Source organism: Falco naumanni, chromosome 4, assembly GCF_017639655.2.
Source record: "Falco naumanni isolate bFalNau1 chromosome 4, bFalNau1.pat, whole genome shotgun sequence".
Taxonomy (NCBI): domain Eukaryota; kingdom Metazoa; phylum Chordata; class Aves; order Falconiformes; family Falconidae; genus Falco; species Falco naumanni.
In genome coordinates this window covers 80,318,832-80,346,624 of record NC_054057.1, presented here as the reverse complement: position 1 = coordinate 80,346,624, position 27,793 = coordinate 80,318,832, and the positions used below count along the sequence as shown (strand labels likewise).

Sequence of the window (27,793 nt, the reverse complement as noted above, 5' to 3'; positions counted from 1 at the left end):
CTCACACCCACACCTGCCTGCCGCCAACAGCTGCCCAGCAGGGCCTCTGTGCCTCCATCATCAACCCAGCACCTCTGCGGGCAAGGGAGTAACTGAAACAACTGAAAAAAAATGCCTCGGTGATACAGATTTCTCCTGTTATAATCTGGTAACACACAAATACAGTAAGGGCTTTACCAATAAGGAGCAGCTATTGAATGAAGCAAGGCAGAGCGCTGTTACAGCAAGTCAAATCTTAAAGACACTAGCCGATACCTTTATTAGCATTTGAAGACTTCGAGGTCTAATCACAACTATTTTAGTGTGAAAATAGCTTTACTGATATCAAATGGAATTTGCCAACATATACTAATATGTTAGTTATATAACCTAAGAAAATCCCAAGTCAAGTCAGGATGCAAATAGAGCTACAGTGAAGAAAAATAACTCGCAGCCCTTACGCCTGTCTGGAAAATCTTACCTTTTAGTCTGAATGAAACTGTCACACGATCAGCCCTGCTGGAGCAAAATAAATACCATGTTATGAACCATCAGCCTCCAGTGATGGACCAGATAAATTCTCAGCCACCACTCCTTGGATGGCCCTGCTGTGCAGGGAGGACCGTGCCACACATGGTCCTGCCACACAATCCCGCCAGCGCATGAAATGCCAGTTTCTACACCTTTGCTACCCACGCCACAGAGCAACAGCGGTCCTGCCAGCGCGGGATGCTGGGGATGTGGGTAGGAAGGGCTGTAACACAGGGGCTCCACAGGCAGCAGCTCCAGCAGAAGGCACCTCAGCTTGTTCTCCAGGTATGAGAATACAAGAGGAAATGAAGGTTCCTCAGTGACATAAAACTTTTTAAACTAAGATGGGAAATGAGGGGAGAGAAAGAAAAAAAGCAGCTTATTTTCCTTTTTGAAGAGTTCCTGCTTCATTTTATTGTGTTTTACAATACCAGAATCTACCACTAACCCAGAAAGAATCCTGATCACATTACAAGCTTCATTAGCAAATAATTTGTAATTGGATAGATTGCTAACTTATGCCAATACTAAAGCATTTTTATCATAGTTTTAGCAAAAATAAGTCATTTGTCTCTTATTTATTATTTGCATTAAAATGGCACTCAGACACCCACTAACAAAAAGCTCCATGAGACTAGATGCTCTGGAAATACAGACCAGAAAATGTCCTTACTCTAGAGAGCTTACAATCTAAGAAAGCTTTGTAGATGTTTACATTAACAAGTACTTTAAAAGATTTTATGCTTTTCAAGGCTCAAAATTACCAGAGCAGATCCAAACCACTCAAGGTAAACACTCATATTTGGTGGCCAATTCACCCTCACACACACTACTTCACTCAAGTTAGTCAAATGTTGCATCAATTTTAATTTCCTCTGTAGCAAACGTAAGAACAGTCCCTGACAGTCTGGTGAACAGTGCTACAGCCAAGATTCTCAACAAGCTCTAGTGAACTCACATGCCACAGGCCTTACGTGCTTAACTCACAACCCTTCCAGTGAGGGTAATTTTCAGGAGTTACTAAATCTTTACTGAAGTCAAACCTGATGCACCACACAAATATATCCACTAAGCTCTGAAAAATTCTTACAATTTAAGGTCATTTTTAAAATGTGCCTTACAAGCTATAGCCATGAGTGTTACCTGTTTGTCTTTCTAAGAAAAAATGGGGGATAGCTGGAGGCAAAAATAGTCTCTTTAAAATCTCTATGTACTGACAGGTATTATCACACAAGAAAGAAAAAGAATGATGGTAGTAGCTAACTGTAGGTGTTTTGGCTGAAGCTTTGAATCTATGGAGAATATTTTGGTAGATGTTCATCATGATCATCATCCCCATGTTGCTGTTGATAATGCTGGTACAATTTGGACCCCCAGGCTCCCCCCATACCTTCTGCTGCTGGGAAGTGTCCATTGGACATATTGAGTATAATGGAGGTCAAGGATTTAATGTAATTTTTGGCCAGTGTGAGTGTCTCTATTTTGGAAAGTTTATTCTCAGCTCTCACATGAGGGATGACCTCTCTCAAAGCCTGGAATGCATTGTTGAGCTTGTGCATTCTCTGCCTCTCCCGCTCATTGCTTTCCAGTCTCCTCAAATGCCTGTCCTTATTACTCCAGGAATGCTTGGCTCTGGCTGTAGTGATCTTGCTGCTCTCCTTGTTTCCCCCACTTCTCCTTTCTTTGTGTCGCAAACATTTCACCAGTTCTTTTTTTCTCATTGCCGACTCCTCAGAAAATGCTTCTTTGTCAACAGTATGCCTTTGCTTCTTTCCTTTGGTTTTAGTCTTCATTTTTTGGTAGATGTACTGGCATTAAGCATCAATGTGCTGTAAAAACATGACACCAATATCTTTAACTGTTGCACAACTCCATGCTGAACAAGTAATCTGATGCAGGTTTGTTTGATTCATTTGTTTACTTGTTCACTACTGGAAAACCATCATTGGCTTTCAAGTTGTGAACGTGATTGCTCAGGACGATCTATGCAGATGAACAGAGAAGAAAATCATTTTTTAGAGAACAGATCCTTCTTCAGGATGGAAGGAAGAGGTTACACAGGGAGCCAAATGAGTAGAACCACTGAAACAAAGATGCAGTGAATCACCTACTGGTGTCCTCATGTATGGGAAACCAAGTGAAAAAATAAGACACCCCTCTACTTTCTTATAATAGGCCTCAAACTGGAGAGACTTATCTCATTGCACACAGAAAATGCTCTCCATGCTGATCTTCCCGTGGGAAAAGTGAACCACAACTCAAAAATATATCAGGAGTACAACGGTCAGTTAGGTTTAATAACACATTGCCTCTGTTTTTGATCGCACATGCCTCTGTCTTCTCCCAGCTCTAGTTACCACAAGTTATAATAAACCCATACGTCACTTCATTGCACACATGCAGGCTTACATTTAGGGTATTAGACAGAACCCTCAGGGTCTTACTTAGGAATTAACTTTTCCTTGAACTCCGGGTAATTGCTTTTTGTAAGAACAGATTTCCGCTGTATTTTTGAGCAGTCCACTAGAGGGCAACATGACACACCAACTCATACAGAAGCTCAGAAACTCAGCCAGGAGCACATTCTCGCCCACAGCATTTCTTGCATTCTGGGCTAGTCCTCGCCACACGCACACAAAGCAGCACTTCCCTCTTCCAACAACAATCAAAAAACAGTGGGGCTCAACTGCAGTTTCTCCCCCAGCTGAACAGCAGCAGCGCAGTATTTATTCTCCAGGTTATCCAAAAAGACACAGTGATGTTCCTTCCTCACAAGTTAGGCAAGGCAGACGACAGCACTGAAATTTTACCCTCCCTCAGCTCAGATTCTGTGCCAACCCTACATCTGAAGACAGCAGCTTCAGAGCAACCCTGCCTCTACCACCAAGGATCAGTGTAACTGAGACTCTATTTCCAAAATGTTTCCTTCCACTTTCTTCCAGTTCATGTGGCCATAGAAAAGTTCAGTCTAAAAAAAAAAATATTTTTATGATGATGCTGTTATGTAAGAGCAGTTAGACAGTTGGTGAGCCAACAAAAAAAACCCTCAAAACCTAGCCGCAGAAGCTTGACCATCCCATTACAGACCATCAACCTTAGCCAGAGCAGGTGGCAAGCAGTTTCTGGGCATGCTGCAGTAAATATCACTTCCTGTCTCATTTCTTTAGAGACATCTTGAGCTGCTCAGCATTTGCAGTGACTCAGTTCTCCACTTGTGCGGGTATCCTGGCCATCCCTGGGTTCCTTACTACCAGGGAGGTAACTTTGCCAGAAAAAGAGAAATTTCCCAAGCAGTTTGGCTAGGGTAGCAGCCAGGTGATGAATGCGGAGAGAGACAGTACTGAATAGCTTGTGTTGTGAGACCCTTGAAGAAATGCTAGAGACACACAAGTATCTTATGCAAGAAAACAGGACTAAAACCAAGCACTGGGTTTGTTCTGAACAGTCAGTCTAATTTACTTGGCAGAAAATGCATAATTGCAGGACAGGAAAAGTAAAGGTGGGCACAAAGGAGACCATCAACTTCCCCCTCAACGCAGAAAGCACTGTCCGGCAAAGCAGAGAAATGAGCAGCTGATGTTTGAAAGGAAAACTTGGTGAAGGACTTGGTGAAGAGGGAAGTCCATGGAGGCAGCCAGCAGAGAAAGCTGGGAAAAAATCAAGAAAGGAAGCTTCAGCAAACTGTGGGAGCAAAGTAGCCTTTAAAACTGCAGGCTAGGGGAAAGCAAATGGGATGATGCGGGAAAAGAGGGTGCTTAGCTGGTAGAGATTTGCTTTCAGGCTGCTGCACACTGCTGTAACCCTGAGAAACCCGCTCAGGGAGTCACAGCTAGGCTGCCGGGACCCCTAGGGAGATGGCATGGGTGCACAAGGAAGAAATGGAGACAGAGAGGGGATCAGGAGCAACAGACTGCAGTGGTCAACAGAAACCAGAGAGCAAGCAGCCAAACACCAAGTATTCCACCCTCTGCATCCATCCATCGGGGCTGGCATCCCTCCTCCACGACTTACCGCTGCCACCAGCTGCGGAGAGAGTGCCTAGGGCCCGAGGGGTGACAGCAGAGACCTGCAGGACGCCAGGAGCAGCAGAAGGGTCTGTGGGGGCAACAGGGGCACCACCGTCTGTCCTCCGGGCTGAGCCAGGGGCTGCCGGCGGGAGCCACTGAAGGACCAGGCCCTGCCTCACCCGAGCAGAGCCGCAGGGCCCAAGCGGGCAGGCGCTGCCCCGCGGCGCCCCGGTGCGGAGCCCCGGCTGGAGCGGTGGCCGCCCCCGCGGCCCGCCCGCCCCGGCCCCGCCGCAGGTGGCCGCGCTGCCGCGACACGTTGCTTTAGCGGCGGGGGCGGGCCCGGGGCGGGCGGCGGTGGCGCTGCCGCCTGGCTGAGCAGCTGGTCCGCACGGCGGCCGCGCGAGCGCCAGGTCTAAGCAACGGAATCATGCGGGGGCACACGACCCCCGGCTCTTACCACACACCCCCGCGGGGTGGGCGCGGGGCTGAGCCCAGAGACAGCAGCCAGCGCAGGGCTCCTGGGTTCTGGGTGGTCGCAGGGCTCTCGGGGACAATAAAATGGCAGGGGGGGCAGCACTCATTGCCAGCACTGCTGCTGAGTACGTGTCCAGGCGCTGCCACCAGAGCCATGGACGCTAAGCCGGGCAAATCAGGGTCGCTGCAGGAGGGGTCTGTTCTTCAGTAGTTGGAGGAGGAAAGTCTGTCTCGACGCTGTACTGCCAAGGGCTGTGCAGGTTGCCATACCACCTGCGTTACAAAGCACGGCCATCCCTCACAAGACAGCTGTTGATGATAACGATGGCAAGTGCTCCGACTCTTTGGAAGTCGGTTCTACATAAGATGACAAATCTTGTGCCATGGGATCTTTTACATCTGTTCTCAATAACGACCACTGTCTTGGTCAAATGTCAGCTCAGAAGTTATATTTTACCTAATGAAATTAAGTCATCTGGATATCAGTTTCTCATTCCCAGGTCTCAACAGTTGCCAGGACTCAGAACAGCTGCGATACGATGTGGGGGCTTCCACAACAGTCTCCATTAACCACTGACATTGCTGCGACCTCTCATCACCACCTTAACAGTTAACAGGTTAAGAGGAAAAAACAGCACTCTCCTGCCTCTCAGAGTGCACAGGCTGGAACAGTCTCAATCTCATGTGAAAGAAGCTACCAAATCACACAAGTACTACATTTACCTGGAGATCTTAGGTCCATTCAGCACGTGCACTTAAGATTAAAAAAAACCAAGAAAATCTTCTAGAAACAATTCAATGAATACTGAGAAAACATAACATAAACCTGTTCTCTGAAGGGTACTTAGAAATTTTCAAGTCTCCATTCTTCCTATAGATGCTTCATTCTAAGATTAAAAGCAATATTCAGCTTTCAGAAATACACTGTATTTCAAGTACTGCGGCTCTACTGACTGCATACATACGTTACCTGAAGTTCACACAATGGTGATATTAGAAGAAATTACAGGTGACTATGCTATTTGGTGGAGACTCAACTGCTGGGACTGTAGCTTTCAGCATTTAGTACCTTCTCAACCTCTGGACACTAACAAATGTATCTTAGATTAGAACTATATTGTGGACCTGTTCCATTGCTGGCATCTGTTTAAGAATGAACAAACCGACAAAAAGATTATAAATATATAACTGTATTTTATTTTTAATATTAAATATTTTTAAATTACAAGCAGTTTCTTGAATCACACTATGCATGATAATCAATATACAGTAGAAATTACAATTTAAAAATGTACACAATTTAAAGACATTTTGACCTGAAATTTCATTAACTATGATATATTGCCATAAACCTCATACCTGTATTAAATTACAATAGGAAAACCTCATACCTATGATTTTGTTACATAGTTTCTCATTTACAAATAGAATTAAACATTATATATACACACACATCAGTACCATTTAAGTTACACCTACATCTGTGCAAGTTCAAACAATTTCATAAACAAAACTAACTGTAAGTCATATTCAAGTTTCTGAAAAACAGGCTGCTGGTATTACAAATACTTATTTTCAATAAGTTTATATGATGTTTGACTCTCCTCTAGATTTTTTCCAGTCTTGTACCAAAACCATTAACATAGAAGGATATTTCTGTATGACTTAAAGCTGAAGTAATTTTGTACACTCCATTCTTATTTAAGGCTATTTCTTATAAGGCTAATATACTTGGATTCCACCTTTCACCAACTCCAACAAAAATAGCCATGTAACTAACACCTGACAATGCTGACATTTTAGCATAGTGCTTCATCATAACAAAAAAAAAAAAGTCTTTCTACCAACCAGCCTCCTCATGAAAAAGATTGAGTACTACATAAAAATCTGCTAAAAATACTGATAAAAAGAATGAGGCTTAAATGGCTTTCATTAGTGCATCAACAAGGATATGAAAAATGTTTAATCCGCTCATTTCCATGAAAATGGCAGTTTCCATAAATGCAGTTATACACACAACATATCTGCAGCTTCAGGATTTGGGAGAGTACAGGTGTTGCCATTAAAACTGGACACTCTTCTCACTCTGTTGGCTTCTCACTACAGATTCTCATTTTTAAACAAACTTCCTTAGGTGGGAAAAATCAGATCTTTTAAATAACTTTAGTAGCCAAATTGAGACAACGCCTTCATTATTCAAATAATCAAGGTATTCTACTAGAGAAGGAATTAAAATGTAACCAGTCCTCATAATAAACCATTGAAAATAGATACATGTATTTTTAAAACAGAAACCGTGCTTAAGTAGCTAGTGCAAGAAATTACATATAGTTTAATGAATGATTGGTAACAAATCCCCTTATTATAATGTAACAAGTTGGAATTATTGATTCATCTTCATTGTGCCACTGACTGCTAGGAAGCTAGTGAAATATTGCTAGTAGTTGATCAGATTTTTTACTATAAATTTTTCCACAAAAGGCCTTCTATATTATTGCAATCCAGCCTACTGGATTACTGAAATTAGAATTCATGTTTAAGTGAGGTGACTCAACTTTAAATATTTCTTTCTCTTCATTGTACAGCTAAGAAGGGCATTATGTTGCTTAATATCATACACATCCCAGCTTGTTTTGGAAAAAATGCTCCTTTGGCAATTTATTAGCAGTAAGTCCATTTGGACAAAGTAGTAAACTTTCACTTATGTAAAATTTTCTTTAAACCTGGGTAAAGAGCAAAAAATCTTAGATTTCCATCAAGCAAAGGAAATTCCTGATGTAAAAGACAAACATCTGCTTTTTCCAGAATTAGAAGAAACAAAACACATAACCAAATTGTAACATTCTGGAGCATAAGCTTTTATTTAACCTTGGACTGTATTTTATACCAAATTATTCAAAATTAAGGCCGAACTCCAGGTCTGATGGATTTTTTTTTCACCATGCAAGGCAGATAAGCCCACACATTCTTTGCAGACTGTTATGGAGTTCCATTCTTACTACGGTAAGAATTAAAGACGACAGATGAGGTACCTTAAACTAGCTGTATCAAAGAGTTTAACATTGGAATTTCTAAGCAGTAATTTGTGCACAAAGTCTATAACCTATATTTTAAAATACTGAGTAGCGCACAGCTTGCTTAAACCCTCTACAGTATATGCTGTAAGCCTGTATTAGTAACTGCTTGGCTTTGCCTCTTAAACCACGTTTTGGGAAAAGTCAGTGAAAAATTCAGTTCCTCACTTCATACTGAAGAATAGTTCTGACTAACTCTGAACCTGAGTGCCTCATCAGAAAAAAGTTACCTCAACAATACATTGGCAACTTTAAATAACATTATAGCTAAATCATTCCCTTTTGATCGGTATGGAAACCATTCTGGTTAAGGACTAAATAATGCTGGAAAAAAGAAATTAACATATTCTTGTCATTTAAAAACATACTTAAAAATCAAAATGTATATAGAGGTATACCAAAACAAACTTTACACATCTGAAAATATCTAGTCCTCCCATACTTCATGTAATGAAAATTCTCTGGTGACTGGATCTGGACACAGAGTGCTTGGACCACCATGATCTGAAGCCTTGCCAAAATAGCCACTAAAATACAAAGTACTTAGTACTTTTGTATTTTAGTGTCCTAAAATACAAAGCCAGGTAAACTGTTCCTATCAGTGTTCCCTGCAGATCCACAGCTGCATAAGGCATGTCAAGAGGTCAGGGATTTGCTTCTCAAGTGAACTCACTCTGGAGTAATAATTAAGGATTTTTACTTCCCCCCCCAAGCAGTTTAAAGGATTAAACTAGCTAAATGCATGGTGGAGCATAAAGGTTAAAACCCCCTACATTGTATTCCCTTCCCTACAGACAGCCTCAGAGCAAACTTGACTACACCGCAGCTTTTGGTCAGTATGCATTTCAAGTTGTACCACGGAGCCTTGCAGAAATCTTAAAACAGGTTTGGCCTTATAAAGGGTGCAAAACTGGGCATTAACCATTGATCTAATTCTTAATTGTCGTAACATCACTGAGAGGTAGATTTACCACAGGCCTCTGAATGGCAGCCCCAACCTGCAGTCAGCAGAAGAGTGAGCCTCAGAAGTCACAGAATGTACAACTGAAGAGTCAAGTGTGCCCAAATCCAGTCTATTGAAATCAGTCTTTTTATAAGATTCGTAAATTCCAGTTTTGTACAGCCAATTTTTCCTCTTCTCTCTCCAAGGCAGAAAATGTAGTAAAAACTGGAAGGCCCTTGATTATGATATAGTCAGATGCTATTACAGTTTAAGCAGTCAGTAGGATCATATTCAGGAATTAAGAGACATTATCTCTTTCATCTAAAAATTTCAGAGTATATCACATATTCTTTTCCAGTTTCCTATAAAACATGAACACTTAACAATCAATCTATAATCATTATCATTTAGAAATGGTACTGAATATAAGATTTCAGCAAGTCTAACATAACACTCAGAAGTTATGTACGTTTTACAAGTACCGTGCATAGCAAAGGCTACAAAAAGGACAAATTAAACTGGATAACTGGGCCAATTCAACTTGTCTTATTTTCCTTGAAAGATTTAAGATTTTGACTCTGTACATCAGGAAATAAAGGAAGAATAATCCATAGTGCAATTGTAATAAGCAAAGTAATATGTAGTGATATCTTTCTGAATAAATATGGCTCACTACTGATCACCTATCATTCATACAGTTTCAGCAACACAGTCACCTGTTGCACAGGACAGTTATACACAATTCTACAACAGGTGTATGTTCAAATAGATAATGAACTACATGGAAAAATATAAAAAGAATATTATACAATCTCATACATAAACCAGACTGTAGTGTAATTGCTTTACTTGTTTCTTAAGTTATCTGAAAAATACTTCAAGTACTTGAAAACAGCGGCAGAATCATCTTTCAATGAAAAGCAGAATTGCACTGATTTAAAAATACATTACAAAGTTAAATACACATTCAAATTAATGTCCTGATTTAACATTGCTTTCAGTGTTTACTTTCACTTCTTAGTACTTCTTGATTACCTGCATTACTCCAGGAGGATCCAGAGTTTAGATAAAGTAGTTTCAGACACAAAGTCTGTGTGTTTTATGTATGCAGTCCAAGGAAGTTTTCATTAGTTTAATCTTTCTCTCCGTCTTCACTGCTTCCTATTAGTAGAGGAAAGGTCATAAAGTACAGTGAGATTCTTCTGCATAACCCTCGCTCCTTTGTAAGACTCCCCTTAGAACTTGGCAGTCTGCTGTTTTGCACTTCCAAGTTTTGGTTAATCTTTCCCTACAGCTTTCAACTACTGCAAACATTTGGTACGTTTGTAGATAGACATCTGCCTGAATTGCACAGTTCAATGTCACTTCTTAGGACACATAAGGCAATGCAGGATCTCCAAAATAATCTCTTATCTGTAAGTTACTAAGCAGCAAACATTATCTAATCAATAAGCTCAATACAGGAACAATACAACTCTATATAACACCAATTACATATTTATAGACATTGAACATTAGCAAGGCTTAGCAGTCAGCAATATTTAATTATGCAACATTTTATCAAGATTAATAATACGCTGAACTGTTCCAAGTCTGCTTACTCTTGCTTCTCTTAACCCTCAAAAATTTATCAAAGCTTAAAAAAAAGCTTCTGATACAGACAAGAAAGCTTCTATTAATAAATACCATTAGTACTCAATATTGCTATGAACAGATTGTTTGGCTCTCCTAACAGAAACTATCCTACTCACAGCTCTAGAAAAGATGCTGCAACTCTTGAATGTCAAGAACGCACTTTCTGAAGAGCAATATGAAAAGAAACTGAACTGTAAAATTAGCTTAGATAACAGTGGCAGAAACATCACTTAGCATCCTGACCCTGCGCAATGAAAATAAAATTGTGACTTAGGTTAGTGCAACAACAAGAACTGCTCAACTGCTATAGTGTGGCAGCTAAACAGAAGTGCTTAAGGACTGCATAGATTTATATAAATATAGCATTAGCTTTTTCAACAGAAAAATTTTGACCTTCTCCTGTAAATGTTCTGTAGAACATTCAGCCACAAGGCTGTACTTGCACTTGGATGCAAATAATCTCAATTTAAATGGAAAGCTATGTCTTAACTGAAATACAAGACCAGACATTACTTTTATAGCATTAAAAATGTGTTTCTAAACTAAGTATCTAAATTAGAATTAGATTTGCCATATCTACCACTTACACCTTTGCATAATTTGTAGTTTAAAAATAATTATAACTAAATCACTTACCTCCTTGCTCTATATCTGAATCTGTAAGATGTGTAAGAGAAAAGCTTGCCATGTTTGCAGGAGAGATAGAGAATCTGGAATAAGGGGATGAATGTGACCAGTTCTGATCAACAGTCCGGGAAGGTGGAGGTGGAGAGAAGTACTTTGATGATTGAAGAGGTGGTTTAGAACTAATAAGACTATTAGCTGCCTTTGATATAAAGGATGGCTCTGGAGAAGAGAAGTCATCATCCCACTCAAAACCCCCACCTTGGGGGGTGGTGGTGTGGCAGGGAAGGAAAGAAAAAAAAAAAAAAAAGAGGCCATTTACATTAATGTAAAGTCATGTACAATTTTAAAAGCAAACCCCTGGAAGACTGCATTAACCCAAAACAAAACTTCCAGCTTTTCTGTTTTAGCCCTGCAAGCCACAAACATTTGTCATCCATAGTTTGGCTGACCTCTCAAGATACCCTAGACACCTCAATATACTACCCCCCAGTATTACACCGGAGGTTCTGATAGCCAGTAACACCAGTATCTGAGCCTAGCTGAAGCATACACTTCAGATGCAAAACCAAAACCAATTACGGTGCAGTGAATTTACAAATCACATGTAATTTCAAATGACATTTCATTAAATACTATCATTCTGTCTCAGCCCCTGCTGTATATAAATATACTCAAGTACCTTCTTCATCTGTTGAGCTTTCTGAATTTGCAAATCTGTTTAAGTAACTAAAACTTGAAGATGGAACAGGAGTGCTGTGAGAGTCTTCCCCATTCATGTCTACTGCACGGTTTCCCAGCTCCTTAGTTGGCGTTTCCTAAGAGAAACAAAATTTAACAGTTGTACACACAATGTATCCATGCATGCATTCAAAAACCATGTAGGAAATGACTATTTCTGTATTATGTATAAGGTGGTTTCATATTTGTAGGAAGAAAGCTAAAACAACTTTCAATTGAAAACAGTTCCCTTATCAGCCTGACGCTCCTTTTTAATAAAGCCTTATCCCATCTCCCAACATTTTTGGTTTTTTTTTTTTTTACCCCTTAATCATGCTTCAGGATAAAGAGACAGACTTTGTATGACTGGTATTGGAAGCAGCCAACATTTTATCAGTTACTGTAACAATAAAGACAACTAAAACTAGTTTAAACACAGCTAATATTTTTCCCTTTCTGACAAAAGGATTACTATTCTACAGGCTGCCCCAACACAAATATATCACCTATGTTTTCTATTACAAAACTCCAATATTTATGTGCGTCATCATAAGCAACATTTCCAAAGCTTGACAGTATGACTGTTCTTTTAAACTCACTGTGCTAGTTTAGTTGCCAAAATGTTAAAATACAATCCCCTCCATATCAAGTTACAGAAGTTAAAAATTGATAAAGCAGATCAGGAAACAAAGGTAACCTTGAATTTTATAAGCAGATCAGTATTCCACTGAACCTGAATCATAGGATTAATAAAAAGTATCATTACCATCTAAATAGCATTCTCATCTTTGATTACGGTTTAAGGTAAATTTACTTTAACAGTAACTAACACAAGATTCAGACTTAGGTTGCAGTCTGGGGTTTTTTGGGTTTTGTTTGGTTTTGGTGGTTTGGTTTTTTTATTTGGATGTGTTTTTGTCTTTCCTTTTATAAAGGCATTTGAACTTTAAAAGTCCTCAAACTTGTTAAACAGATAAACTGCTTCTATAAAGTTACAACAACATTCTGGTAAAATGAATTAATCAAATCTGGTCCACAACAATGCTGTCTCACATATTCAATTAATTATAAATACCAGAAAGACATCGCTAAAAACCACCATTTCATTCAGTGCTGCAGTCAAGTGTCCAAAAGCAATGGAGATTCAGGACTTAACAACCCATGCTGCCCAAAGCAAAGCCCTCCTTCACTTCAAATTAGTGCTGTTATTCTACCAGCAGCACACAACTGCACCTAGCAAAGAAAAGTTTTCTTTTCTCTTTAAATAAAAATAAAAAATAACCCACATCACAAACAAGATCTAACCCTGCCAAAAAAGAAAGGTGAGCTTGTAACAGTGTGTCCACAAATATTAAGATATTCTACCACATCTTTTTTAAGAAAACCCAAAGCAACAAAAACTTTACTTAGTAAATAAAAAAGGATACCTGATCAAACAAATAGACTGTCACATCATCAAAGAATGTTACAGCCTTTTTCTCATTTTTCCAATGCTCATGTTGCCTTTCATCAAGAGGTTTTGGAAGTTTCAACAAGCTTCTCAGATTTTTTCCATCATCCTTGTCAGTAAGTATCTCAGGTACTTGATGAACAGTTTCATCTTCACTGTCAGAACTCAGACTATGCATATGAAAAGTCCTCATATCATCCTCAGAATCACTGTTTTCATCTTCCTCATCCGCATCATCACCATCTTCTAAATCCAGCATTCCAGAAACACTGAGTTTGCCGAGGTATTTTCCTTCAATATCTGGCTCTTTCAGTTTTTGCCCTTCAGTGTGATAGAAGGACTTATCACTGTTACTCAGATCTAAATGACTATGTATGTTATGCACAGACTTCAAGTCTCTGTGTGAAAGAAGTTCTGAAGTGTTAGTGCCAACACAAGAGACACTTTTATGGGAAGTCTCAGACAGGTTACTTTCCATCGGTATTTCCAGGGAATTCAGAGTTGCCTCTGCCCACTCATCAGGACACCCCTGCATCCCTACATCCATCTCTTGGATCTCCAAGTTATGATTTAGTTCTAGTTCTGCATTTTGATTATTGGTATCCTGGTAATTCCTTACACCACACTTTTGCTGCCTCTCTTCCAAACTGTAATCCTCTTCAGTATTATCGTCTCCAATATTTGAAGAGACAACACATGCAGTCTCTCTTGACAGATTCACAGTCTCTTCTGCTTTTTTATCTGGCTCAGAATCATTATCAGAGAAGTAGGCAGAGTCTCTATATGAGTTTTGATTTCCACCCAGAAAAACCTTTGGGGTTATTTCAAAATTGCTGTTCACTGCATCTAAACAAGCTGCTGCTTCTGAAACGATTATGACTGGATTAGAAGGTAAAGCACTGACGTTGCCCTCACTGACAACACAGAGAGTAGTCTCTACACTAGAAGCATCGTCAACAGTGATGTGGGAAGTCCACTCTGGAGATTCCAGGTTCTCTGTTTCATAGCCACTGTCAGCTGGTTTATCAGGTGGCAAAAGTTTCTGAGGACTTTGAACCTGTAAAGATTCCAAAACCTCATTTACATCTAAAGAATCCAAAGAATCGGGTGTCTCTAAGGCTTGTTCTACAGTTTGTAAAGGAGACGGGCTGTCGTCCAGAAGACTATCCTGGCTTGTACAATCTGAAGTAGCAACAGAAATTAAGGTCATCTCTTCTGGAATATCCTTACAGTTCTCAAAACGATTTGATGTTTCTTGTCTTTCCTCCAATAAACATTCATCTTTTAATATGGGAGACTTATCTTGCAAGTTTCTTTTCATATCTTCCTGATCACTACTTTTTTCTCTATTAAAAGCTACTTCATCAGGTTTGAAAAGCATTCCTTGCTTTATTTGTGCATCACACTCATCTGTTTCAACAGCAATGTTGTAATATGGATTGTTGCCAACATCATTATTTTTGGCATTATTGGATAGCTCTTCCTGACAGACGGTATCAATGTTACAGGACACAACTTCATTCAATTCCACATTTCTAAGTTTTCCTTCATCCTTCAAATAAGGAAGATTTGCACATTTATCACGTGACTTATGTCCTGCAGATGGACTAGAGGATGCCTGCATCTCTACAGTAGTGTGAGACTGAGAATTCAGATCTTTATTCATTGTCACAGGGTTAAAATTTTCATCTTTCACTGTTCTAAGACTTTCATGTATTAAAGAAAAGACCTGTGCATTTTCAGCCAGCACAGGCTCAGGCTCTACAGAGTTTCTATTTGAGGTTTCTAATATACGTTTTAGAACATCTGGTTTCTGCGCAAAATCACTGCTGGTTTTGTTAGACAATAACCCTGTTAATAAGTTTTTCTCTTGAAGAAATAAGAAGTTATCAGAAAGTTCTTCTAAAGTTACCAAGTCAGACTGGTTAGAGATATTTTCACATAAGGGAACTGTTTCTTTTTCAGAAGCATGACTAGAATGTTCCTTCTCAGAAAGGCCTACTGCCTTTCTAGCATCTGTGTTTGCATTCAAAACAGCTACTTTAAAGTCTTTAGGAGTATCATTTGTTTCAGCAAAACCAAGTATTTTTCTGTTTGTCAATTCTTCTGATCTGTCAATGTCATTAAACACATTCTGGAAAGGACTTTCTGGACTACCAGTAGCAGGCAAAAATTCCTCTTTAGGATCTGTATTGTAGTGGAAGAAGTCCCCATCAGTGCTAGATTCCTCAACATCAAGATCCCTGAGAACTGTGAAATGAGAACTTTTTTCTTGTACAGCTTCTTGACGATCAACTTCTGTAGTTAGGACAACTGATTGGTTATCAAAATTCATGCTGCAGCCACTTCCTTTTTCCTCTAATTGGATATAGTAGTCATTTCCAACAGAAAGCTTGTGTGCATCAAACACAGGCAACACCCCAGGGACAGCAAGCGATGCTTCTTGACCACTTCCATCCTGTGCTCCCGACCCTTGCTCTGAAAGTGACCTCTCAAAAACCTCCACTGGAAAGAAAATACTTGTGTACGTCATTGCATCCTCAGGATTCACATGACCACATTCATCAAAATGATCATGTTTAGCTGCCTCCCAGATATATTCAAAGCTGAGACCCTGGCTTGTTTCAGTTACAGTAAGAACTTCCTCCATCTCATGGCCAAGTCTATCTCCTGTGAAGTGATCTAAGATTGGAAATGCAGAATTATTTGTTTCTCTATTTGAGGTGTTCGGTTTAAGAGCGTTCCACTGCTGTTCAAAATCAATCTCCGAGTCCCTTTGGCTTTGCATGCGAAGGTAAGTTAAGAGTCTATGCACTTCTTCTGCTGTTGGTCTCTTTTCTGGAGGTAGCCAGCAGAACTGCAGAACTTCATACCTACACAAATAAGAAACATGTTTCAATAGGTTTCACACTGAAAAGGAACTTACAAAATTCAGATATCTAGCAAGCTAAGGAGTAACAATTAATATCACAGGCAGGACTTTCCATCTATAGCGACTGCTTTTACTCCTTTTACCTAGGGTTTCTTTGCCAAGAGCTTGATATCACATAGCGATTTCAAAATATTTAAGAGAACAGAGTATTCTGAGAAACTACTTCAGCAGCTTTAAGAATAAATAAAAACATCTAAAGTTTACCATCTATCAGAGTATGGCTGCTCCAGACGTGGCTTGAAGAGCTTGACCTGCTTCTCCCTTATGACATGGGTTAAGACCTCCCTGTCAGAAAAGTCCGAGTAAGGCTGAGCAGCATTCTCAAACAGCTCCCATAATGTTACACCCAGGGACCTGAAAAAGAGCAGCAAATGACTGTGTGTTCCAAGAACTATTTTAAAGTTGCTTTCTAAGAATGTAAGGATCGTACAAAGCATAACTAATAAGAACAAATACCACTCTCACATTGGCTCTATAGCAACTGCAGAATCTGTTAACTCGTTTTGACAGAACACTAGAAGCCTCAAGAATAAAGTTGCTTGAAGGCAACAAAATGCAACAGGCCTGAAATGATTCAACTACGGAAGAAACCCCCACACATTAAAAAAAAAAAAAATAGAAAATGCCTATTTAGAGAAGATAAAAAACCTTATGGTTAACAACAGGAAAAGCTTTCATCAGGAATTGCAGTTACGGGTCCAACTGCTAGAAAACTAATCTTTGTTCCAGTTTTCATAAAATTACTTCCTTTTAACCTGCAGTAGTCAGAGGCCACCCCTTTCCTCAGTGCTGTATACATATCATATACATATACATCACTAATCACATTTTCAGTTATTAACCTTGATACTGATCTTTGAGCAACTTTCCTTGCTCAAGATGTAAATTAACGGAGACTGCATGTATTATAATAATTTAAACTGGAAGGGGGTCTCTGGAAGTCATCTAGTCCCGATCTGTTCAAAGCAGCTCTGTATACAGAGGCACCAAAATTCAAGTTTGCAACCTTAAGACCCTGGCTGCTTGTAGTTTAGGTGAACAGTATGATCTGAGGAAGTCTGCAAGGAAATCAGTATTTAGGCAATTTCTATCTATCCCACTTGCTTTCTGCAACCCTACTTTTAAATTAGCAAATAAAACCTAGTTTACTATTTAATACCCTTAGAATATAAAAGCAGGAATTTAACTACAATGTTTTCAGAAATGTTAGCCTAAGTCCTAATTTCCATTATCCAGATTTCTTAGGACTTGAGAAGTGCAATGGAACTTGGTGATTTCAAAAAAGTTCATCAAGATTTTCACCAGCCATTGTCTGTAAGCTCTCTGGTAGCAGAGACAGTTCATTGCAGCCCTCAAATGCTGCAGCAATTAAAATGCTAGGGTTCTGCCAATGGAACTTAATCAGGCTTTAGTGGGATCAACTTGTCATCCACAGCTATTACATTACTGGAAAAATAATTTACCATTTCCTTCCTTTATAAACATTTGAAGGCAACTGGCAAACATACAGTAATGACGTTTATTAGTATAAACACCTATTCTGCTAAACTTTTTTTCTTAGCATAACTGTGCTCTCAACAGATGTCTAAGCATCCTTCCACAGCAAGATATAGCTTCAGGTTTGTAGAGATTAACCTACTGTACATCTGATGAAATAAAAAAGCAGTGTATCAAGCCAATATTCAATTTAACTATAAATATTATTTACTTGTTTGTGTAACATTTGAAAATATGTTCAAAAATCTCTCATTGAAATTATTTTAAAGACTGCTACATACCATATGTTACTGTATCTATTTTGCTCTGCTGATAACAGTCTGTCTTGGAAACTCGTTACTAACTCAGGTGCAGTCCATCGAAGAGGAATAAGTTTCTTCTCATCTGTCTCAATATAATCTTCCTAAATTATTGATAAAAAGCAGAAAAAGACTGAACAAACATTGGATCAACTTCCAGAAGTTGACAGTAGTTTCCTTAACATGGTTTTACGTGATCCCTATGCAAAAAATTAGAATGTAAAAAATTAATCCCATTTTCCCCAAGTAGTAAAGAAAAATGCTATGGAAGAAAGACACTCACTCCTTACCACAACAAAAAAACTGTTGTAAGGGTCAGTACTCAAAAAACATTTTTAATTAATGCCTTGATTTTTTCCACTTTCTTGATTTTTATCACATTTAAATACTCTGAACATTTTCATTAAGAAATTCAAATTTTTCCTTTCTTAAAACATTAAAATGAATTTGTGCATATTTTAGGACTACTGTAAATAGGACCTAAAACCTGGTAGATATAAGCAGAAGCTTTCTTGTACAAGCATGAACTCCACTTGTCTCTAGAAAGACCACCTATTCTGTTACATGAGCTTGCCACAGTTATTTCCCAGTTACACTTCAAAAGTTATTCAAATAAAGGACAATCTAGTTTATAACTTTAAAGTATGCTTGTTGTAACCTTAGGCCCCAAACCCTTTAAAAAAAGTGGTACATGACTATATTAACTTACCTTATACCTACTGAATCCTATACCATAATCTCCTACTTTGACATTTAAATCTGATGTAAGAAAGCAATTCCGTAAGGCCAAGTCACTGAAAAAGAAAACAAATAAACAATGAGACCAAACCAAGGAATCTTCAATGCAAATTAAAACAAGTGGGTTGACAAAAGTGACACTACTTAGGTGCTATGGATTCAACATCCACACTACAGTTTTTATCCATTGATTTTATCCAACAATTTTACCTGCACGAGCTGTAGTCTGATCCCATAGACCTACATCCTCCTAAAGGCTGAAGCAAGCCAGCTGCAAGAAAGGTGTGCTTTGGAGGTACCCTCCTGATTCTCTTTGGACAAAATTAAACCAGTCCATGCCTTCCAAAAGACCAACTCATAATGCGAAGCCAGGCACAGTAACTGGAGTTATTAATGTAAAAAGCACGATTTTGATCCAAACTAAATGTTAGGATAGTTCTTTTGCTGCTTACATTTTCATTAAGTTTTAGAACCTGTACAAGCCAATAATTGATCCCATATCTCACTGGAATACTGCGGACACCATAGTTCTATAGAAACACTCAGCACTTTTAGAAAAAACCAAACACTGACAGGGTCTCTCGTCATGACAGACTCATCAGACAAGATCTGTTTTGTGGCCACAAGGATATGATTGCCCTTAGGCCCTCCCTCATTTTCAAAAGAGCATCAGTTTAGAGCCACAAAACCAAGCAGAACCTGTGTTCTGGAATCAAAGAGAACTAAACATAGTGACAAAGCAATTGCATTTAAAGATTTTATGCAAAAACCCCTAGACTATTATACCGTCCTTTATAAAAAGTTCAAAATGTAGCCACTTTACTCTAGAGTAGTGAAGTATACTCCTAAGCATTCAAATGACACAGTTTATATGCGATTATTTAATTCTATTAATAATCCTATAATGTAGTTACCTATGCTGTTCACATGCTATAGTGATGTACGTCCCTCTTTACCCAACACCTATCACTACATGTCTTGCATTTCAATTGTCACAAGCAGGCACCATCAACAATTCAGATCAGGTTTAAATACTTACAGTATAATACTAAGCAACTAGTAGCATTTTACACCTAAAGCTAAGTGCCTCTAAATAACAAAACCATATATTACACATGAACTAGAACTACAGACAGTCCTTGAAAAAGACCATCAGAAAAAGTATTTCATAAAGTTCTTTAATAAACAAATCACAAAGCTCTTGAATACAGACAGAAGTAGTTTCCAGCTCCCACCATAAATCAGACAAGTACTTATAGCCAGCAATGCTGCTGTAATAATACCAAGAAGGCGTTTCAGAAAACTCATCATGCAAACTCAGAAATTTATGCAAGTTTAATGAAGCCATGTGCTTACTACAGAACTGTAGCTGTGACAGCAAAGAGCTCAGCAGACTAATTGCTCAAATATTTTGCTTCTCAGTTTCACAGAAGGGTACAAGGCAATTAAGTGCACTGGAAGAACTCCACGATTGCTTCTGTGTGGCTAAAAAAGAAGTCTCTAACGTACAAACAGTCTGAAAACCACACACCTTTCCTACTTCAAAGTAGTAAGAAAATGTTTTCCTTTCCAGAGTCACTGAAATACACAGGTCAAACACATTTGTAACCCTCAGGTATGTCCCAAACTTTCCAGCTTGTTTTATACTATTTAAATAAATATCCTGGAAGAGAAAATAGAAATTTTGGCTGCTTGAATTTACCACTAACAACAAAATCGCTGATGCTGGAGCTTTACCACTTACTCTGACAGCATCAGGATAGTGTTGCTAGAAGTAAACATTTACAGTGAGAAACTTGCAGATCCACAGATTAATGATCAAGTTTAACTATTTCACTGAGAGCGTACTGTTACATTTAATACCTACGGAGCATACTGCTGCAACACAAGAAACAGTGATCAATCCGTCTGGCAGGTACCACTGGTACTACCTTCAAGTCACTCGAAATGTTAAAGGGGTTAAAGGAATAGCTCTGCCCATCAGCCACCACCAGAGTCCAGGCTTTGGTGTTTTCGCAGGGTCTTGCTGTCATTTTACACCTGCGCCTTTCAAGACTTCAGTCGGATAGTTCAGCTTCTTCCTGAACACAAGGTCTCTGCTTTCTCTAGGTAGCAAGATGTGCACCAATAAGCTCTAGCCCAAGTTTCTAGCTTGCTGAAAGGGATGATACAAGCACTGTTTCTATGGCAAAGAACAGACTGATCCAACATAAAATCAAACTATCTTGTGATAGCCAAGGTTTCATCAGGTAAGCCACGTTTGTGGAACAAGCATGCTTTACTATTTTAGTCATTACAGATCTAAAGTTGATGTCTTCCAGTTCCTTAACACCTTTCCATTTAAAGCCAAAAAAATGTATTTTGGCATATTTCTGAGCAATTAGTTTCACAAACACATTTTTTTCTCCAGCATTTTACAACTACTGCCATTTTTTCAGTATCAGCTGTGCCAACCTTAAAGAAATCTAGCATTTTTCCCCCCAATTAAAACAAAATTATTCTCCCATCATGATCTTCTAAATCTGACTGCCTCTGTTACTGAAGATTAAAAGGTTACATGAACAATAATTCAGTGAGAAAGTATCTGCTTCAATCAATTTTTCATCTAAAGTCAGCTTCTAGCTTCTCCCTTACTGCATTAGAAAGGCAGCATTTTCCTTTTGGGGTTCCCTCCCATTTTTAGTAACAAAGGTAACAGATTACCAAACAGAAGTTCTAATTTGCTACAATTATTAAAACCACACAGCAGGTATAAGACTCATTCTAAGAAAATTCTAACATCCCTCTCCCCACAACAAACAAAGCAAGTTTAACTTGGCTCAGAATTCATCAACAACTACAGCTTCTGGAGTGGCTTAGCGGTAGGTTGTGTTCTGTGGGCTTCAAACCTAAAAAGCAGGTGCTTGGCTTTCAGCCAGGCTGGAGCTGTATCACCACACCACTGCAGTTGAATGAACATCTTCCTAAGCATCACACCTTCATGACTTAGGATACGGAAGTTTGACGGAAGTTTGTTAAACACAATCTTCAGTAAACACGGATTTTAATGAAAATACCTGCATGAATTTTAGAGTGCATCATAACTAAAAGCAATTTATCTGGAAAGCATACCTATGCACAAAATTGTGTTTATGCATTACAGCAAGTCCAGCAGCAATCTCACACGCCATTCTCTGTAGCAGCATTATTTGTGAATCTCCTTTAACGTGTTCCTGCTCATTGCAGATATACGTTTTTAGGTCACCCTGTAAAAGAAGTTGAAAATACTTATCAGCCTTGTATATTGGTTGAATCTGAAAAATACTTAATGAAGAACCCACTAACCACATTATTGATTAGTCATATTTGTGCTTAATTAAAAATCTCAAGTTTCCAGTCTCCATACGGATTCTTACAGAAGCCATCTAAGGCATATGGTACTGTCCGTTTAAGGGTTTTTAATCAAATCGTTTAATAATTAACAACCTAGATCAGACTGCCACATAAAACCAGTCATACAATAATATTTGCCATTATAAGACAGTTTGATGAGCTTCTCTTTTTAAATTACATGAGTTTTGAAGTGCTCCAAATTAGCAAAGTTGACTGTCTGGAATTTCCAAGGGGATGGAAGGAAGAAACCAGAGAAAAGGGTTTCAGATACTGCTAGCTCACTGGAGCTTTAGATATAAAACCCACGGTAATAGACCCCATTCCAGTCAAAGAATTGCGATTATGGCAGCAGTTTCACCAAACCTAGGCAAAGCTGAGCAACAGACACGTAATTAATGAGCCCACAGAAGCACTCCATACATTACTAAAAAAAAAGCAGTTTTGAAATACAGGGAAAATAACTAAAAGTTGTCCAACATTCAGGAAAAGTAAGTGAACCCAAGCAAGAGAAGAGAACAAGTTTCTCATGGCATTACTGTTCCTACTTTCACAGCTGGACTTTTAACCTAGCACTCCTGTAATTTTGTTATTTAAAATATAGTCTTTCTGTAAGTTTAGCAAATTACTACAGAGGGTATTTTTGTAATGAGACCTCGCAACATACTACATCACAATGTATTTCACCAGCGTAACATTCTGGCTCTAACTGTTCATGTCCACTGCGTCCCTAAATCTCGAGCCAGGAAGCAGACTGAACTCAAGTCTTGAGACTGAGCAGACACGAAGGCAGTCTGAACTGGATAAAAAGCGCTCTGATGTTCACAAAAGACTGAAGATCACTAAATTTCCCATTTCTCTGGTGCGCAGGTACATTAGGGAGCTACAACTGAAGCATCTCATTCGTCCTTAACATGGTTAATTGATGATGACAATTTACAATTCTAATAGTTCAAGCAGTAGGTGTCTGTGTGGAGTATTAAAACCTAACAGTGCAGCGATAGCAGAGGCGACTGGCTGGACAGTCACAAACCTGCGTTCTACTTAATAAAGTAAGAAGCAATGGGACAAAGTCTACTTGAAAGCAGATACTACTCCTGTGTAAAACAACTTCTTTTTAATTTTTAAAAATATTAATATATTCTACAGTACTTGAAAGCAGCTATTCTATCTTCATCTGCTTTATATGTACTGCTTATGCTGCAAGTAGCTGTACCACCTTGTGAGAAAGCATGCATAATTTCTAATACTATTTAATGTTGTAGAAGCCTTCATTAGGTTCTTTTTATCCTGTTTTTAGCTACTAATTAGGCAACATTTACATACTTGCATCCTACAGAATTACATTTTAAAAAAATGTTTCCCCAAAGATTCTTCTGATTTACAATTACAGCTTTAATATCATACTGGCTCACATATATATGTGTAAATATTATATATAAACACATGCACCCCATTCTACCTTGCCAGAGAAGATTTACTACAGCAGAGTTCCAAAGAACCGCGCAGCCCAATACCAGCACACACCACCAAGCTTAACTGACTGTAGGTGGCAGCAAGTGCCTGAAGTCAAACTCTCCAAAATTGTCATTCATTAAAACAGCAACCGGTTACTTTGGGTTTGTCCCAGGTGGATTAAGTTCCTAGGATGCCTGAAACGCACCAAGGAATTACTTTTTAATTTTTAAATGCATTAGGAACAGTAGTGCTGTGTGGCATCCCTTACTTACTAAACAATTCATGTAGGCATATATTTTTGTAGAAAATACAGCTTCTATTAAATGCAGCACCTTGAAACGTGCTGGTTCCATTTTCTCATTCTACTCCAATTAAGGCTACAATCAAGGTTAAAAATATAAACCAGGTGGTTTTGATAATGCTTTAAAGGGACATTGCTTATACCAAACTGAGGGAATCAATGCACACACTCAAGTGCTGGACTGCCATCCAGAGGGACCTGGGCAGGCTGGAAGAAAGGTCCAACAGGAACCTTAGGAAACTCCAGAAGGACAAAAGCACCTGGGGAAGGTAAAACCCCCTTGCAGCAATACAAACTGAGGACTGACCAGGTGGGCAGCAGCTCTGCAGTAAGGGACCTGGGGATCTTGGCAGACCGCAAGCTGAACATCTGCTCACCTACATGCCCTGGCAGCAAAGACCACAAGCAGCATCCTGAGCTGCATAAACAGGACCGTAGCCAGCAGACCAAGGGAAGGTATTATGCCCTTCTACTCATCATCTGTCAGACCGCATTTAGATCCTGTGTCTGGTATTGGCAGCCCCAAAACAACACAGACAACAAATTGGAACAAGTTCAGTAGAGGGGCACCAAGACAATCACGGGGTCAGAGCACTTCACCATGAGGAGAGGCTAAGGTAACTGGGTTCACTCCGCCTGGAGAAAGGAAGACTTAGGGAGCACCTATTAGCAGCTGTCCAGTATGTATGAAGTTCTTAAAGACTGAGCCAGGCTCTTTGCTGTGGAGCATGGAGGGAAAATGAGAGACAACAGGCATGAGTTGAAACACAAGAAGTTCAGACTGCGTATATGGAAAACTGTTCTCCACATGAGGACACTGGAGCAGAAGCCCAGGTTGCCCAGACAGACTGCGCAGTTGCCATCCATGGATGCTTTCAGGATCTAACTGGACAAAACCCTGAGAAATCTGGTCTGCCCTCAGGCTGACACTGCTTTGAGCAGGAGGTTGGAGTGGAGACCTCCTAAACTCCTTGCTAGCCTGAATTATCATCTGATGCTTCCCTGCCTATAAGCAGACAGTAGCAATACATCAAATACTATTCCTATACTATTTAATGAGCCAAAACCCAGCCCTTTATAAGACAGACTTTTAAACACAGTAAATATGAAAGGTTAAACATATCTGAATAAAAACAGTGCTACAAAATTCACTGTGCAGAGACCTAAGTATAAAAAGCTCAAGAATCATGTTTGAGGAAGGCTCTGCTTTCTCTCCAACTTCCTCTGTCACTCTGCCTCTTCCCTCCTCTCCTGGGACTACATGAAGAACTACATTCCGCCTTTCCTCGCATCCTTCTCAGTTCTAGTCAGGATCAGGTCAGCCATCTCTGTAAGTCAGTCTTCCCATGCTTTTTCTCTGTAGCAGCCAGAAGCCGGGGGCGTATTTACATGCAGTCTCTTTGATAGTTCTCTTGTTTGTGCAAATTCTGCATTTGGTTCACATGAGCACCCAAACAAATAGCTGACATGACTTTTTAAACCAGTAGGTACAGATGGTAGGGTTTTAAAAGTATAAAGAGGTTACCAAATTATGTTGACTAACAATTTCTACCAAGCTGGAAAGCTACCTGCCAAGTCACACAATACCACATAATCACCCCTTCTGAAGTTCTTAAGACAACTGAAAATACTACCCCTGCCTCCTCCCTCCAATGTTGCTTCACATTGTAAGTACCTGCAGTCAATACCATTAAAATGCCTGAAACTGGTGTATGGTATAGAGCACCTATACCATCAGAAAGTTGTTTAGACATACGTACATTTAAGAACGGTTGTGAGAGCACAGTCTTTGAACCCAACAGACATGATTTCTGAAGTTTTCATGAATTGTCAACCCCCTTTTTCTTTTCTTCAACCTCCTTTTTCTTTTTTAAAAACACACACCAGAGATACCCATTTGCCTCATATCAATATTGACTATGATTATTAAACAGATTTGTTGGACTCTTCGGTTAAGAAGTTTTCAGTGCAAAGATTCTTTGTTGATTTGAAGATAATGTTTTCAAGTGGCAGTAATAAGAAAAAGCCCAAACAGAGGAGACAACCAACCACTACAGGCAGGCATCTTCCACTAACAGCAACATCCCTAAAGCAAGCTACAGGGCATTCCAGGCAAATACTGCATCCTGCTGATCTCATCTGCTCAGGGAATTGCAAGACGTGAAGAATTTCTGTAAGAATTTGATAGGCAAATCAGGCTTACAATATACATAAAACTTCCACATTTGAATAACTTTCCTTTACTCATAAATTATGTCAATTCATTAGGGGATTTGCTATGCTGACAAAACGCTGGCCACACATGGCTGAGTAATATATTAAAGTTATAAGCCAGCTACCACTATTTTTAACCTGGCATCATTCTGCAATGTTTAACAGTGAACAGTTAACTATTCATAGAGGACAGCACCAACACACTAAGCAAACTAATATGGGGGGGTGTGTGTGTGCGTAAGAATTTATTGAGCATTTCTTTTTTTATTTACCATTTTTAAACAATTCTAACACAGGTAAAGGAAAATTAGGATTTAAAAGCTTAAATCACTTATGTGCTGCTGACATTTCTTGCCCAGCTCTGCAAAGCCAGGGACATAGAGTAACTTGGATTACATTATAAAACAGGCTAAATTTTAACAAATACAGTTACTGCATGTACAACCAAGCAATCTCGGGTAACAGAAAAGTACAAGTAGTTTATACAGCCAAGAAAACAAGTAAGCCAGCCTGCATGACATTCAGCGCCACTGAAAGTGCCAAGGAGCCTGGGAACTGATAATCCAACAGGGCTGCCTGAGCAGCCAAGGTCAAGCAGCCCTAAAAAGGCTCTAAATCCTAGTATGAAAAGTTGCAGAAGAGGGACATGCTGTGATAGACTATGAATTTGATGGAGTGCAGAGAAAACAACTGCTGTACACTCTAGTCTGCGTTCGTCAGTAGAATAGCCATGTTTTTCATTACTTAATATGCCAAACTTGCAAAATGAGGTCTACACCGCTGAAAAGAGCTTCAAAAGAACTTGTCACCTGAAGATATTTAAATTTCAAATCCAACACAGCTGATTTGCCACTTTTTTCTTAACCATCAAACTCTTAATCACATAAATACAAGGGATTAAAACAAATTATTCTTTGCTGTATATACATATACAGCACCAGTAACGCAAGGCAAAGAGCTTTAGCATAGCGTTATGCTACTGCTAGCAAAACAGGAACATGTTTCTCATCCTTCCCATTTGAACAATACATAGTCACCACAGATACTAGAACCTTTGGTCAACCACTTCAACTGCATCTGCCCCTACAGTCTGTGCTGAAGAATCAAGACTCTTGCCTGTTTTGGAAGCACCTCCATACCACTCAATCTACCCAATTCAGGAAAAAAAGGTACAAAAGAAGCTACCAGCTTTTGAGATCACTTACAGAATGCTTGAAAAGTGTGAGTAACTGCTACCCCAGCCACAGTGATAAAAAGCAGCTTCTAGAATATCAGCCTACTGACACTCCACTAAAAACCTGTCTACTAAAAAAAGCTATCTAGCCATACCTTCTATTCCAAATGGTGCCGTCTGGCTTCCTTCACATTTCTCCCTTCTTCATGTCTCTCCTCTCCCCTCACTCTGATACTGCTACCTCCCACACTAGGCCCTGGGACTACAAGAAGAATTAGTGACATACAGCAATGCTGAGCTAACTTACCGCACTTATCTCCATCTGCATAAAACTGTTAAAGTGAACACAGTTTTGTCTGCCTAGCCCCTGCATA

The 27,793-nt window shown here is 39.3% G+C and overlaps 2 protein-coding genes across 4 annotated transcripts in view; both read right to left on the bottom strand.

Moving 5' to 3' along the window:
* Positions 1–911: 911 nt before the first annotated feature.
* BHLHA15 (basic helix-loop-helix family member a15) lies at positions 912–4,798 on the bottom strand. 2 transcript variants are annotated; one of them, XM_040593269.1, is made up of 2 exons: positions 4,522–4,798; positions 912–3,478 (listed from the first exon to the last, which is right to left on the bottom strand). In XM_040593269.1, exon 2 carries the CDS (start codon positions 2,301–2,303, stop codon positions 1,803–1,805), a length of 501 nt encoding a protein of 166 aa, XP_040449203.1. In that variant the 5' UTR covers positions 2,304–3,478; positions 4,522–4,798; the 3' UTR covers positions 912–1,802. The 2 variants fall into 2 exon arrangements, with proteins under 2 accessions (XP_040449203.1, XP_040449202.1); XM_040593268.1 differs by having other exon boundaries at positions 912–2,339.
* Positions 4,799–6,165: 1,367 nt separating this feature from the next.
* LMTK2 (lemur tyrosine kinase 2) overlaps positions 6,166–27,793 on the bottom strand; it is a 42,357-nt gene continuing 20,729 nt past the window's right edge. Inside the window, exons 7-15 of one of the 2 annotated variants that reach the window (XR_005827479.1) lie at positions 22,015–22,148; positions 18,875–18,959; positions 18,148–18,269; positions 16,574–16,723; positions 13,415–16,310; positions 11,950–12,085; positions 11,280–11,528; positions 10,044–10,169; positions 6,166–9,370 (exon numbers count right to left, since the gene is read on the bottom strand). Coding sequence is in view for 1 of the 2 variants with exons in the window: in XM_040591360.1 (XP_040447294.1) it covers positions 10,141–10,169; positions 11,280–11,528; positions 11,950–12,085; positions 13,415–16,310; positions 16,574–16,723; positions 18,148–18,269; positions 18,875–18,959; positions 22,015–22,148 (3,801 nt within the window). In the remaining variant the exon portion in view is untranslated. Of the gene's footprint in view, positions 10,170–11,279; positions 11,529–11,949; positions 12,086–13,414; positions 16,311–16,573; positions 16,724–18,147; positions 18,270–18,874; positions 18,960–22,014; positions 22,149–27,793 lie in introns of both variants that reach the window. The other variant, XM_040591360.1, reaches the window with a different exon arrangement.

Coding starts and splice junctions, on each gene's coding strand:
- BHLHA15 (XM_040593269.1), bottom strand. CDS start 2,303: ATGAAGACTAAAACCAAAGGAAAGAAGCAAAGGCATACTGTTGACAAA.